This window comes from Grampus griseus (assembly GCF_964374135.1).
Source record: "Grampus griseus genome assembly, chromosome: 12".
Taxonomy (NCBI): domain Eukaryota; kingdom Metazoa; phylum Chordata; class Mammalia; order Artiodactyla; family Delphinidae; genus Grampus; species Grampus griseus.
This window is the reverse complement of record NC_139006.1, coordinates 65,386,914-65,402,468: the sequence shown is the minus strand read 5'-3', so window position 1 is coordinate 65,402,468 and position 15,555 is coordinate 65,386,914. Positions and strand designations below refer to the sequence as shown.

Below are 15,555 nucleotides of genomic sequence, written 5' to 3'. Positions count from 1 at the left end.
TTTCCTCTAAGATCAGGAAAAAGACAAGGATGTCCACTCACACCACCATTATTCAACATAGTTTTGGAAGTCCTAGCCACAGCAATCAGAGAATAAAAAGAAATAAAAGGAATACAAATTGGAAAAGAAGAAGTAAAACTGTCACTGCTTGCAGATGACATGATACTATACATAGAGATCCTAAAAATGCCACCAGAAAACTACTAGAGCTAATCAATGAATTTGGTAACGTGGCAGGGTACAAATTTAATGCACAGAAATCTCTTGCATTCCTATACACTAATGATTAAAAATCTGAAAGAGAAATTAAGGAAACACTCCCATTTACCATTGCAACAAAAAGAATAAAATATCTAGGAATAAACCTACCTAGGGAGACAAAAGACCTGTATGCAGAAAACTATAAGACACTGTTGAAAGAAATTAAAGGTGATACCAACAGATGGAAAGATATACCATGTTCTTGGTTTGGAAGAATCAATACTTTGAAAATGACTATACTACCCAAAGCACTCTGCAGATACAATGCAATCCCTATAAAATTACCAATGGCATTTTTTACAGAGCTAGAACAAAAAATCTTTAAATTTGTATGGAGACACAAAAGACCCCGAATAGCCAAAGCAGTCTTTAGGGAAAAAAACGGAGCTGGAGGAATCAGATTCCCTGGCTTCAGACTATGCTACAAAGCTACAGTAATCAAGACAATATGGTACTGGCAGAAAAACAGAAACATAGATCAATGGAACAAGATAGAAAGCCCAGAGATAAACCCACACACCTATGGTCAACTAATCTATGACAAAGGAGGCAAGGTTATACAATGGAGAAAAGACAGTCTCTTCAATAAGTGGTGCTGGGAAAACTGGACAGCTGCATGTAAAAGAATGAAATTAGAACCCTCCCTAACACCATACACAAAAATAAACTCAAAATGGATTCGATACTTAAATGTAAGACCGGACAGTATAAAACTCTTAGAGGAAAACATAGGAAGAACCCTCTTTGACATAAATCACAGCAAGATCTTTTTTGATCCACCTCCTAGCATAATGGAAATAAAAACAAAAATAAACAAATGGGACCTAATGAAACTTAAAAGCTTTTGCACAGCATAGGAAACCATAAACAAGATGAAAAGACAACTCTCAGGATGGGATAAAATATTTGCAAATGAATCAATGGACAAGGGATTAATCTCCAAAATATATAAACAGGTCATGCAACTCAATATTAAAAAAAACAAACAACCCAATCCAAAATGGGTAAAAGACCTAAATAGACATTTCTCCAAAGAAGACATACAGGTGGCCAAGAAGCACATGAAAAGCTGCTCAACATCACTAATCATTAGAGAAATGCAAATCAAAAGTACAGTGAGGTATCACATCCACCAGTTAGAATGGGCGTCCTCAGAAAATCTACAAACAACAAATGCTGGAGAGGTTGTGGAGAAAAGGGAACCCTCTTGCACTGTTGGTGGGAATGTAAATGGATACAGCCACTATGGAGAACAGTACGTAGGTTCCTTAAAAAACTAAAAATAGAATTACCATGTGATCCAGCAATCCCACTACTGGGCATATACCCAGATAAAACCGTAATTCAAAAAGACTCATGCACCCCAGTGTTCACTGCAGCACTATTTACAATAGCCAGGTCATGAAAACAACCTAAATGCCCACTGACAGACGAATGGATAAAGAAGTTGTGGTACCTATATACAATGGAATATTACTGAGCCATAAAAAGGAACGAAATTGGGTCATTTGTTGAGATGTGGATGGCTCTGGAGACTGTCATACAGAGTGAAGTAAGTCAGAAAGAGAAAAACAAATATTGTATATTAACGCATGTATGTGAACCTAGAAAAATGGTACAGATGAACCAGTTTGCAGGGCAGAAGTTGAGACACAGATGTAGAGAACAAACTTATGGACACCAAGGGGGGAAAGCCGTTGGGGGGTGGGGATGGTGGTGTGATGAATTGGGCGATTGGGATTGACATGTATACACTGATGTGTATAAAATTGATGACTAATAAGAGCCTGCTGTATAAAAAAATTAATTAAATTAAACTTAAAAGTTTTAAAAAAAAGAATGATGTTGGCTGTGGGTTTGTCATATGTGTTCTCTATTATGTTGAGGTAGGTTCCCTCTATGCCCACTTTCTGGAGAGTTTTTATCATAAATGGGTGTTGAATTTTGTCAAAAGCTGTTTCTGCACCTATTGAGATTATCATATGGTTTTTATCCTTCAGCTTGTTAGTATGGTGTATCCCATTAATTGATTTGCATATATTGAAGAATCCTTGCATTCCTGGGATAAACCCCACTGGATCATGGTGTATGATCCTTTTAATGTGCTGTTGGATTCTGCTTGCTAGTATTTTGTTGAGGATTTTTGTATCTATGTTCATCAGTGGTATTGGCCTGTAAATTTCTTTTTTTGTGACATCTTTGTCTGGTTTTGGTATCGGTGATGGTGGCCTCATGCAATGAGTTTGGGAGTGTTCCTGCCTCTGCTGTATTTTGGAAGAGTTTGAGAAGGATAGTTGTTAGCTCTTCTATAAATGCTTGATAGAATTTTCCCGTGAAGCCATCTGGCCCTGGGCTTTTGTTTGTTGGAAGATTTTTAATCCCAGTTTCAACTTAACTGCTTGTGATTGATCTGTTCATATTTTCTGTTTCTTCCTGGTTCATTCTCAGAAGGTTGTGCATTTCTAAGAATTTGTTTCTTCCAGGTTGTCCATTTTACTGGCATATAGCTGCTTATAGTAGTCTCTCATGATCCTTTGTATTTATGATGTGTCACTTGTTAGTTCTACTTTTTCATTTCTAATTCTGTTGATTTGAGTCCTCTCCCTTTTTTTTCCTGATGAGTCTGGCTAATGGTTTATCAATTTTTTTAATCTTCTCAAAGAACCAGCTATTAGTTTTATTGATCTTTGCTATTGTTTCCTTCATTTCTTTTTCATTTATTTCCAATCTGATCTTTATGATTTCTTTCCTTTTGCTAGCTTTGGGGTTTTTTGTTCTTTTTTCTCTAATTGCTTTAGGTGTAAGGTTAGGTTATTTGAGATTTTTCTTGTTTCTTGAGGTAGGATTGGGTTGCTATAAACTTCCCTCTTAGACTGCTTTTGCTGCATCCCATAGGTTTTTGGTTGTCATGTTTTCATTGTCATTTGTTTCTGGGTATTTTTTGATTTCCTCTTTAATTTCTCAGTGATCTCTTGGTTATTTAGTAGTGTATTGTTTAGCCTCAATGTGTTTGTATTTTTTACAGTTTTTTTTTCCTGTAATTGATATCTAGTCTCATAATGCTGTGGTCGGAAAAGTTGCTTATACGATTTCAATTTTCTTAAATTTCCCAAGGCTTGATATGTGACCCAAGATGTGATCTATCCTGGAGAATGTTCCATGTGCACTTGAGAAGAAAGTGTATTCTGTTGTAGTTGAATGGAATGTCCTGTAAATATCAATTAAGTCCATCTGGTCTAATGTGTCATTTAAAGCTTGTGTTTCCTTATTTATTTTCTGTTTGGATGATCTGTCCTTTGGTGTGAGTGGGGTGTTAAAGTCTCCCACTATTATTGTGTTAATGTTGATTTCTGCTTTTATGGCTGTTAGCGTTTGCCTTATGTATTGAGGTGCTCCTATGTTGGGTGCATAAGTATTTATAGTTGTTATGTCTTCTTGGATTGATCCCTTGATCATTATGTACTGTCCTTCCTTGTCTCATGTAAGTCTTTATTTTAAAGTGTATTTTGTCTGATACGAGTATTGCTACTCCAGCTTTCTTTTGATTTCCATTTGGTTGGAATATCTTTTTCCATCCCCTCACTTTCAGTCTGTATGTGTCCCTAGGTCTGAAGTGGATCTCTTATAGACAGCATATATATGGGTCTTGTTTGTGTATCCATTCAGCCAGTCTGTGTCTTTTGGTTGGAGCATTTTATCCGTTCACATTTAAGGTAATTATCAATATGTATGTTCCTATGACCATTTTCTTAATTGTTTTGGGTTTGTTTTTGTAGGTCCTTTTCTTCGCTTGTGTTTCCTACTTAGAGAAGTTCCTTTAGCATCTGTTGTAGAGCTGGTTTGGTGGTGCTGAATTCACGTAGCTTTTGCTTGTCTGTAAAGCTTTTGATTTCTCCATTGAATCTGAATGAGATCCTTGCTGGGTAGAGTAATCTTGGTTGTAGGTTTTTCCCTTTCATCATTTTAAATATGTCCTGCCATTCCATTCTGGCCTGCAGAGTTTCTGCTGAAAGAGCAGCTGTTAACCTTATGGGGATTCTCTTGTATGTTATTTATTGGTTTTCCCTTGCTGATTTTCATATTTTTTTGTAGATAGTTCCATTAATGAGTGTCTCGGTGTGTTTCTCCTTGGGTTTATCCTATATGAGACTCTCTGCATTCTCCAGACTTGATTGACTATTTCCGTTCCCATATTAGGGAAATTTTCCGCTATAATCTCTTCAAATATTTTCTCAAACCCTTTTTTTTTCTCTTCTTCTTCTGGGACCACTATAATTCGAATGTTGGTGTGTTTAATGTTGTCCCAGGGATCTCTGAGACTGTCTTCAGTTCTTTTCATTCTTTTTTCTTTATTCTGCTCAGTGGTATTTATTTCCAATATTTTATCTTCCAGGTCACTTATCCATTCTTCTGCCTCAGTTATTCTGCTATTGATTCCTTCTAGAGAATTTTTAATTTCATTTATTGTGCTGTTCATCACTGTTTGTTTGCTCTTTAGTTCCTTTACGTCCTTGTTAAACATTTCTTGTATTTTCTCCATTCTGTTTCTGAGATTTTGGATCATCTTTACTATCATTACTCTGAATTCTTTTTCAGGTAGACTGCCTATCTGCTCTTTATTTGTTTGGTCTTGTTGGATTTTACCTTGCTTCTTCATCTGCTGCATATTTCTCTGTCTTCTCATTTTATTTAACGTACTGTGTTTGAGGTCAGAAAGCAGGCTGCAGGATCATAGTTCCTCTTACTTCTCTCACCCGGTGGGTGAGGTTGGTCCAGTGGCTTGTGTAGGCTTCCTGGTGGAGGGGACTGGTTCCTGTGTTCTGGGGGGTGGGGATGGATCTTGTCCCTCTGATGGTCAGGGCCACGTCAGGTGGTGTGTTTTCAGGTGTCTGTGAGCTTAGTATGACTTCAGGCAGCCTGACTGCTAATGGGTGGGGTTGTGTTCCTGTCTTGCTAGTTGTTTGCATGAGGGGTCCAGCACTGGAATATGCTGGCCCTTGGGTGGAGCTGGGTTTTAGTGTTGGGATGGAGACCTCTGGGAGAGCTCTCACCGATTAATATTACATGGGCCCAGGAGTTCTCTGGTGGTCCAATGTCCTGGACTCAGCTCTCCCACCTCAGAGGCTCAGGCCTGTCCCCCAGCTGGAGCACCAAGACCTTGCAAGCCACACGGCATGGAAGAAAAGGAAGAAGAAACAAACAAACAAAGAGACAAAACCCCAAGACAAATGGTAAAAGCAAAACTAAACAGACAAAATCACATGAAGAAACATACACACACGCACTCACGAAAAGAAAAGAAAAAAAGAGATGAAGAAGAGGAGAGCAACCAAACCAATAAACAATCTCAAAAACTAAAACAAACACTAAAAAGTAAACTAATAAATACACAGAACCAGGAACAAATCAAATGCAGAAAGCAAACTAAAAAAAGGCAATGAAAGCATAAAGCAAACACACAAAAACGATAAAAAAATGTAAAGACGAAAGATGAAAACAAAAGGAAAAAATACAAAACAAAGTAGTAAAGTAAAAATAGATAATATAGTTTAAAATAAAATGAAAACAAAGCAAAACAAAGAAAGAAACAAACACAAGAAAAAAACACAATATAACAAAAAAGTACAGTAGAAAGAAGAAAAAAATTAAAAATATATTAGAAATAAAAGCATAAGAAAGAAAATAAAAAGTAAATAAAAATTAAAAGAATAATCATAAAAAAAGAACAATGGAACAAAACAAAACAAAGAAAAAAAAGTAGTGGTGTTTTCCTGGGGCCTCAGCTGTCAGTGTCCGTTTCCCCCCAGTGAGCCGCAGCCAGTCCCTCCCCATCCAGGAAGTCTTCTTATACTTCTCGGTAGGTCTCTGCTGTGGGCATTTTTGGGCCAGCTGAGCCTCTCATCTGGCTTTCCTCCTGTGTGTACTTGTCCCCAAAGTTCACAGCCTCAATTGTGGGAACACTTGTTGTCTATTCACGTATTCCACACATGCGGGGTTTACCAAGCCAATTGCAGGGATTTTAACCCCCTGCTTCTGCAGCTGCACAGAGAGATTTCCCTTTCTCTTCTCTGGTCGCAGAGCCCCTGGGGTTCAGCTTTGCCTTTGGCCCCGCCTCTGCGTGTGAGCTGCCCTCAGGTGTCTGTTCCCCTCCCAGGCAAGAGGGAGTGAAAGCAGCGGCTGTAAATGCTCACTTGCTCACTCAGGCCGGGGGGAGGGAGGGATACCGCAGTCACAATTGGAACGTGCAGGTGTGCCTGCAGCAGCAGAGGCTGGCACGAAGTTGCAAGAGCCTGAGGTGTGCTGTGCCTTCTCCCGGGGAAGTTAGTCCCGCATCGCGGGACCCTCGGCAGGGCAGGCTGTACAGGCTGCCGGGAGTGTGTGGGCAGTGACCTGCGTTGCACACAGGACCCTTGGTGGCAGCGGCAGCAGCCTCTGTGTTCCGAGATGAGAGCTGCGGCTCACGCTCACACTTGTGTAGGCGTTGCCCTGCCGTCTGTGGGCGCACAGAGCAGGAAGCTCCTCTGGTGGGCCTACCCCTCTTCTCCCGCAGCCCGCCACAGTGGATTCTTGCTGTCCAGCAGGCCCAGGTTTTTCCTGGACTCCCTCCCGGCTAGCTGTGGCACACTGACCCCTTCAGGCTGTGTTCACGCCGCCAACCCCAGTCCTCTCCCTGCACTCCCGACTGAAGCCCGAGCCTCAGCTCCCAGCCCCGCCCGCCCTGGCGGGTGAGCAGACAAGCCTCTCAGGCTGGTGAGTGCTGGTCGGCACCGATCCTCTGTGTGGGAATCTCTCCGCTTTGCCCTCTGCACCCCTGTTGCTGCGCTCTCCTCCGTGGCTCCAAAGCTTCCCCCAGCCCTGCCAGTGAGGGGGCTTCCTAGTGTGTGGGACCTTTTCCTCCTTCCCAGCTCCCTCCCAGAAGGGCAGGTCCTGTCTCTTTTTTCCTTTGTCTCTTTTTTTTTTTTCCTTTTTCCTTTTGCCCTACCCAGTTACGTGGGGATTTTCTTGCCTTTTTGGAAATCTGAGTTCCCCTGCCAGCGTTCAGTAGGTGTTCTGTAGGAGTTGTTCCACATGTAGGTGTAGTTCTGATGTATTTGTGGGGAGGAAGCTCATCTTCACGTCTTACTCCTCTGCCGTCTTGAAGGTCCTCCCCTCCACATTTTTATCTGATGGTTTTCAGCACATTTTCAAAGCTGGGGACTTCATCTGGAGTCAGGTTCAGGAACAGGTAATTCCTCAGTGTGGCAAAGGTGAGCCTTGTCTTGCTCCACCTGTGAGGTTGTGGTAAAGGTGATAAGAAGTTGTCCCTGCCTCGAGTGGCACTGGCTCAATGACAGAAGTCACAGCCCAGGCCTTCCAGTCTCCCCTCCCGGTGTTCACCACTCACTCATATTCTTGGCCAATAGCTCCCTTCTGACCCTCGGAGAACACGCTCCCCTCCCCCTTGTGACCCTCTGTGATCCTCTCCATAACCTTCCCCAGCTCCACACCCCCAACCCATGTCCTCGGTCCCGTTCTGGCCGCTGAGCCAGTGCAGCCCCCCAGGCCCTGGCTCCAGGAGGGCTCCAGCTCTTCTTTCCCCTACCCAGTTGTGAAGTCCAAGGTCATACAGGGCTCTGAGGCAGGCGGCTTGTTCTGCATTGCTCTACCTGGCTCTGTGCTGAAGCGCTGACTACACCAAAACCACGGCCCCAGGGGCCTGGCCTCTCCTTGCGCCTTACACACACCTCTCATAGGAACAGCCCAGTGCCTCAGGGTGACTGAGTCTGTGAATTCAGCAGCTGTCTAATCAGTTGTCCCTGATTTCTCCTGCCTTTGGCAGGCAATCCAGGACTACTTGTGCGTTTGTTTTGGCTCACAGTTTGAGGTTCTCAGAGGTGCCACTACCCTAGGGAACGTGTCCCAGGAATGTCAGGTCACAGCGGTGGGAACACGGGTCCCAGTGCAAGGTGGGAGACCTCAGACTGCTGTCCAGAGAGTGGGACCCAGGCCTCTGGGTGAGGGAGTGGGGGGCACTCAGTGCAGCACTGGGCCGGGCAGCAGGTGGTTCCGGGAGTGGTGGAGGAGTGCTTAGCAGTGCAGCCGAAAAGTAGGCAGTGGTTGCAGGGAGGACCAAGGTGCAAGTATTCAGCAGTTTTGAAAGTAACTTCCCCAAATCCCTCGACTTTGAAGCCTTGGGTATTCCCGGGGCAGTAGGGGTCCCCAGACGTTTCTGTTCAGTCTTCCTACAGAATGCACGCTGCCTATATTACTTTCAAGAAGCTAAGGGGAAGTAAAATCCGGCTGTGTTTATAGGGATGGTCTCTGCCTTATGCTCTGTGGTGCCTTCTGTTTGGATTTGTAAAATTAGGTGATTTAAGTCGAAGACTGTATCCAACTCAAACTCCTGCCAGACACCCAGAATGTATGATGCCCCTACTGTATGTCTGGTCTTGAGGGGCAAACCCTCAGGAGTGGAGGCAGGGATCTCCCTGCCGGCCAGCAAAGGGTGAAGAGGGACAGGATGGTGCTGGGGAAGAGCTTGGCCTGAGTGAGGGCGAGGGGCCCGCAGAGGGCTGTGGGCAGGGACCAGAGCCCAGCAGGGGCAGCGGAGTGACAGCCGAGTGACCTCAAGGGCAGGGCACACCAAGTCAGAAAGAGTGCTGAGCTGCACGCAGCCCCGGCAGTTCTGTTAGGTCCTTGCTTCCCCATCCCTGCGGCTCCTTAGAAGGGAAGGTCTGAGGATAAGCCTGGGTTTCTTGCTAGTCAAGCTGGTGGGGACTAGAGTGTCCCGTTGGATTGGGGGTAGTACTGTGAATGTGACACTTTCAAACTCACTAGCCGCCAGTCACAAGTATAGCAGGGGAGGCAAGCTGAACACCAAGTTAAGGAATAAAACAAAACCCCACAGTGTGGTCGCCATCTTCCACCAGGTTTAACCGCTCTGGGAATTCAGGGTCATTCAGCATAATCTGATTCAGCTTCTAGTAACAGATGGAGTTTTAACCAACAGTTATTATTTTTGTCAAGTCATGAAACTGTACACTTAAAGAAGGTGCATTTGGCTGTTTGGAAATCATACTGTAAATCTGACTTTAGAAAACAGGGCAGCCTGCTGCACCCTTCTAGCAGCACCCGTGGCTCTGACCTAAGCAGGTTAGGGATCCCCATGGAATTGGTCACACCTGGGCAGCTTGCGTCTCTCGGGAGCCATCCTGTTGGATGTGGAGCTGCCTCAGATACACTCTGCAGGGTGAGAAAGAATCAGGAGATCATGCTGTGAAGAAGTGGGTTCTGCGACCCCCATGCGACAGGCCACGAAGCCACATGAAGTAAGAAGCAGCCGTCGGGAAAACCACTTCTCCTGGAGAAGACACCTAGTGGCAGGTGGGACCAGTGAGCTGAGATTTAAATGAGAAACGTGGAGACGGGGTAGCCATGGACTGAAAGGGGCAGCACGCAGGGTGGGTCTCCTCAGCCTGTGCTGGGTGCCGGAAGCTGCAGAGGAGGCGTGGGGACCAGGACAGCAAAGTGCTCCGGATTCCTCTGGGTGGGAAAGCTTCCCTACAGTCATGAATTTATCGTCAGACCCAGACGGAGCCGCAAACTACAGCTGCTCCTCAGTAACCACGGCCAGGGGAGGGGGTGTTTGCTTGTGGAAAATGATAGCTTCCGGGCTGCTCGTAACAAAACTCTCCTCCCCCGGCGCTAAGGCTGCTGTGGGTGCTGTGGACATAAGTGCGTCTACGCCGAATTCAGACCCCGAGTTCCCTGCCCTCCCCATGTCTCTGTCATCAGTCCCTCCTTCTTGGAGGAACAAACTGCTTAGGGCTGATAGGATTTGAGATGTCAGTGCGTGTTTCCTCATAAATCACATACTTGCATTTTAGCAGGGATTTTGTGAAAATGATACTTTGACCCCTGGAAGCAATTCTAGTGAATGAAGATACAGACACCGTCTCAGGTTGAGGAGACTGTGTTAGGGACCCACGAAGGAAGGCCTGGGTCGGGGAGGCAAGCTCTGCCCTGTTGACTAGGATTCTCTGTTTCATGGAACCCAGCCTGCGGAGCCGACGAGGATGGACCTTCCTAATTAATGTATTATTGTTGAGGCAGTAGAAGGAAAGCAGCCTGCAGACGGGGAGGTGAATACCCTTCGGTTTCCTGACCTGGGCAGGGCTGCTCTCATGAGCGTTTACTGTGGATCAAGACCAAGGGCTTGTGGTTTCCTAGGACGTCACCCCAGAGGCTACGGCTTGTGCGCAGCTTCGAAGCCTGTGGTGGAGGCGGGGGAAGTGCCTTTCCCACATTCATCCACCCTGCGAACCCCATGTTCCCTTCAACACACATCAGAGGGGGTCGAGCAAGCACTGAGATCATCTCCCCGGATGACAGGGAAATGGAAACACTGAGAAGAAAGTTTCAGGGGGAAAGCGTGCCCAGGGCAGCTGTGTAAGCAGGGGTCACATGAGGGGAGAGGGGTTCTGAGCAAAGGGAATGTCACGTTCACAGAATAGGAAATGGTCCTGTCTGTCCAGAGAGAGCCCATGGTGGTGGCAGGCGAGGGCGGGAGGAGGAACCGTCCAAGAATATGAGGCTCGGCCTTGCCTGCCCGGCGAAGGTGTTTGGACTTGACTCTGGAGGCTCTGGGGGTGGAAGGGTGTGAAGCGGGGGAGAGGTGTGATCAGATGTGACTCACTTTTCGACAGGTCTCCCTGGCAACTGTGTGAAACGTAAGCTGCAGAGAGACTGGAGGAGTCAGCAGTGCCCTGGCAGCGCTGCGCTTGTCCAGCCGGGAGGAGATGCCAAGGGCTCTGGGCGAGGAGCAGAGGGGCTGAGGAGGGAGGGCAGCCGTGGTGAGGGCCTCGGAGGCCCTGCATCTGGCAGCGAGTTGTTGCTTAGAGCAGTTTCAAGGAAGTTGTCTGGGCAGAAGCCTGATTTCAGTAACTTGAGGAGAGAATAGGAGGTGAGGCCGTGGAGATGGCAAGTCTGAATTCCTTTCCGGAAGCTTAGCTGTGAAAAGGAGGAGGTGAGAGAGAGGAGAGGTGGGAGAGTCTTCCGGGAGAGGGAAGCTGGGTGGATCCAGGTCTCCAGGAGGCAGGGGTGCGTGTGCAGGATGCCGGCTAGGGGAAGAAGCGCTCCCTTCCGTGAGAAGGGCCCAAAGGATCGAAGGGCTGTGGATGCAGCTGAGTTTCTGGATGTAGAGCAGGAATTTGAAGTTTCCTGCTTGACAGCTGGCTTCCCTATGAGGGAGGAAACGAGGCATCTGCTAAGACGCAGCAGGGTTAGAAGCTGAAGAGAACAGAGGAGGAGGGGACAAGGTGTCCTACAAACAGGGACGAGCAATACCGAGTGCAGAGATGTGTTTACTGAGGTCAGAGACCATAAAGTGAGATGTGGGAGTCGTCGGAGTCAACTCTCCCCTTCAATCTGGGCACAGTGTCTTACTCCATGGCAGTGACGCTCACAGTGAAATTTGATTTTATTTTCTGGCGGCAATACTAAATTATATTAACTTAAGAGCAGGAGTCGATTAAGGGAAGAGGAGCTGACGTGTGATCTTAGCCAGCCACCCAGGTGTGGGAAGGGACAGGATGGGTCGTTGAGTTGCTCTAGAATTAGCGTCTCGCTGAGCACGCGGAAAGGCTGTTTTGTGAGGGTGGAAAAGTGAAGGCCCGGAGCTGGCCTTGGAGAAGATGGCTGCCAGGTGGGGAGGAAGGAGCCACCTCCGCCCAGAGCTGTTAGGACAGCAGAGTCCTGGAGGCCCAGCTATCGCAGGAGGATTCGGGGTTGATGGGGGCAGGGTTATTTGAGAGGGCATCAGGGAGCCCACGGAGGTATGGGATGGAGTGAGATAGTGACCAGGGAGGCGGCCGTCGTGGCGGTGGCCCCGGAAAGCGGGACAAGGAGTGGAGATGGAATAACTGGCTTTGGGGTCCTTATCAGTCAGCTTTTGTCAGCTGTTGGGCTGGGGCAGGCTTTGGCCCCTGGCGATGTCCCAGGCCAGTGATGGCAGCCAGACATCTTCAAGAGAGAGTACGGTTTCCGACAAGGTTCCAGGAGCACCTTGGTGAAAAGTTGTCCTGGGCCACAGGGTTTATACCCCAAGCTGTTGAGGGGCTTAGTACGTCTGAGGACTTTCATTCCCCTCCCCCCACCCCCATGTTTTCTCTGTTCTATTTCAATAACAAAGAGTAAAGTCAGGTTTAATGCATTTCTAACAGCTTTATTAAGATAGAATTAGTGAACCGTACAATTCACCTGTTTAAAATACACAATTCAGTGTTTTTTAGTATATTCAGAGTCATGCAGCCATGGCCACCACAATCAATTTTAGAATATTTTCATCGTCCCCTAAAGAAACCCCTTAGCAGTCACTCTCCATTCCCCCACAGCCCTAGGCAGCCACTAATCTACTTCCTATCTCTGGAGATTTGCCTGTGTGGGACCGGGGCCTTCACTTTTTGCTGTGACCAGTGGCCAACAGAGCAGGTCAGGGGGACTTGCCCTCTGAGGGACAGTACCCACCTAGATGAGGACAGAGCTGGGGTCCAGGCTCCTGGTCCAGTGCCTTTGGAGAGGAGAGTAAGGAAGCTCGCATGAAGCTGCTGGCAGATTTTTTTTTTAAGGATTTGATTTGCTGCATATTCCAGACCTACTGTTAACCACAATCTATTGTAGCTTTTATCAAAATGCAAAATTTGCTTTCTGTCTCCTACGCCTGTTCTAAATCTACTTTTTGGAAGGATTTTTGGAAATAACTACATCCTGCCTAACCGTGCCTTTGTGGTTACCTTTAAAACTCTCTCGTCAGGCAGGAAAGCATGATAGTGAGGAGCGCATACTCTAGAGCCTGTCCTGGTTTGAACCCCAGTTCTGCTATTTCCCAGCTGTGTGACCTTGGGCAAGTTACCTAACCTCTCTGTCTCAGTTTCTTCATCTGTAAAATGTATACAGCCGTAGTACCTAGCTCATGGGATTATTGCGAGGATTGAATAGTTAATACATCGAAAATGTATAGAGAACTGCCTGGCAGTAAGTTCTTTGGGCATTTGCTTTGATTATTATCTGAGATTCTTAATGGTTGTGAATTCCTGCTGGCCCTTATTTTTAGTCAAGGGTGGGGGTGAGAAGAGAGACTGACCCTTGTCAGGAAATATGTATACCTATGACCTTGACTCCTGGCCTCCCTCACTCATTGATTTATGCAAGTCTGAATTAGAGACTATGTGGAATTATGGAGTCTGCTAACAGAAGTCCAATTTCATTGTCAAGACAAGACGATTTTGATACTGGCAAATACAAGTGTTGACCAGGCGGGGCTTCTCATCATAGCCCTACCCTTTCTGTTCTGTCTTGCCCGGTTCTGCCAGTGCTGGGTCCATTGTGTTCCTGTTCTCCAGCCTCGCCTCCTGACAGCTCCGCCAGGCTGCCCTCTTGCTTCCCCCCCGTACCTGGTGTTTCTAAACACGGGATGCTTGGAGACAAATATAAAACAATATATTTTTAAATGCTCAATTAAATAGATTTTATTTTGTCTGCCCAACACAATTAATAGTCTCCTTCAAGAAGGAGTTTCCTTAAAAATCCTGTGGCACTTAGCACTGGATATTCAATCCTAGTTACACCAAGTTGGATATTGAGAAAAATCTGTTTGCTTACAAAGTATTTGAGAAATTTCTTCTCAAGTGTGTAAGCATTTTTCTTATGGCACAGGTTTTATTAATTTACTAAACAAAGCCCTTTTTAAATGGCTAGTTCAAGGGTCACCTTCAACCATGCCTGATCCAAATATACAATCTAAACTAATGAAAAGGGCAAAAGGCAGTTGGTGGCCCATAGCTGAGGAAGGTGCGTGTGCAGCGATGCTCAGGGATGACAGGTGGTGGGGAGCACCTTCCCATCAGCAGAGGCACCATCTTTCTTGATAATTTGAGTGGTGGTTACAGTGACTTCGTGTTGTGCTTTCAACAAAGCAAGATGCTTTTTCACTTCTGAAGCCATCTCTAAAGATATTAAAAGAGGCTGCCCTTCAGAATTATTAATGTAGTAAATCTCTAACTTTAAATTTGCGGGAGGTAGAGGTTAGTACTGCGTAGCTCAATCACCAGGTACTTAGCACCCAGTGCATGGCTGGAATCCAATTTTTTTTTTTTTTTTGCGGTACGCGGGCCTCTCACTGCTGTGGCCTCCCCCGTTGCGGAGCACAGGCTCCAGACGCGCAGGCTGAGCGGCCATGGCTCACGGGCCCAGCCGCTCCGCGGCATGTGGGATCTTCCTGGACCGGGGCACGAACCCGTGTCCCCTGCATCGGCAGGCAGACTCTCAACCACTGCGCCACCAGGGAAGCCCTGGAATCCAATTTTAAGTTCTTTGAGGGACAGGAAAAAAAACAGTAAGTCATACTTCCTGAACCCAACAAACTTACTTTACAGTTTATAGAGACAAGACAATACACAAAAAACAAATGATGAACAATATTAGGCAGTGCATATGTAAGAGCTAAATTGGAAGAATTCCAAAGCGAGATCAAGGGTGGTCAGGAAAGGCTCCAGAGAAAAGGACAGACTTGAGCTGAGCCTGGACGCTGGTATTCAGATGGCCCTAGAGAGAGACAGTGGGCTTTCCTGCTGCAGGCCTTGACCTGAGTGAGCAGGAACTTGGCATTGGAGGCGGATGTGGTGTGTTCATGACCCTGAAGTCACTGGCCCCACCAGGGCAAAGAAGCATCTTCAGATTCATCCTGTGGGTTATGATTCTACTCCTGTGACCTTGGCCTCCACCCTCTTCCTCTCCCAACTCTTCCAGCGTCTGCCAGACAGCAGGCTCTTTGAGGCTCAGCGCACCCCTTCAGGGTGCCAGCGTACAGGGCATGTTGAGGGATGCCATGTGGGGTCCCAGGTGTTCACGGTTGAATCTGCTTTCCACGTCCAGTTAGGGTCCAGGTCTCAGAGCTGAATCCAGCCTCATGAGGTCAGCTTCCTGGCGGACTCCATCACTCTGCCTTGACTCTTGGCTTCCTTTTCCCTCTTCACAAAGCACCTGATTTTGTGGATCCACAGGTCCCCAAAGGAACTGACCAGAACTGGGCTCAGAAGCTCTACGACCGGCACTCCGGCAGCCAGCACTTCCAGAAACCCCGCATGTCCAACACGGCCTTCATTGTCGTCCACTTTGCAGATAAGGTGGGTCTCCTCTTGGTGGGCCCGGTGCTCCGTGAGCCCTGTCCAAGGTGGACTCGGGGTTCCTGGGCTAAGAGGGAGCTGACCTTTGAATTCAGAGGGCCTGGAGTCTCTTGGGTGGGGCCTTGTCTACTCT

The 15,555-nt window shown here is 46.7% G+C and overlaps 1 protein-coding gene across 1 annotated transcript in view; it reads left to right on the top strand.

Annotated features, from left to right (window-relative positions):
• MYO5B (myosin VB) overlaps positions 1 to 15,555 on the top strand; it is a gene marked incomplete at its 5' end in the record, with an annotated part of 386,267 nt that overhangs the window by 269,076 nt on the left and 101,636 nt on the right. Inside the window, one exon of the mRNA XM_082667157.1 lies at positions 15,300 to 15,422. Coding sequence (XP_082523283.1) covers positions 15,300 to 15,422 — 123 coding nt within the window. The remainder of the gene's footprint in view (positions 1 to 15,299; positions 15,423 to 15,555) is intronic.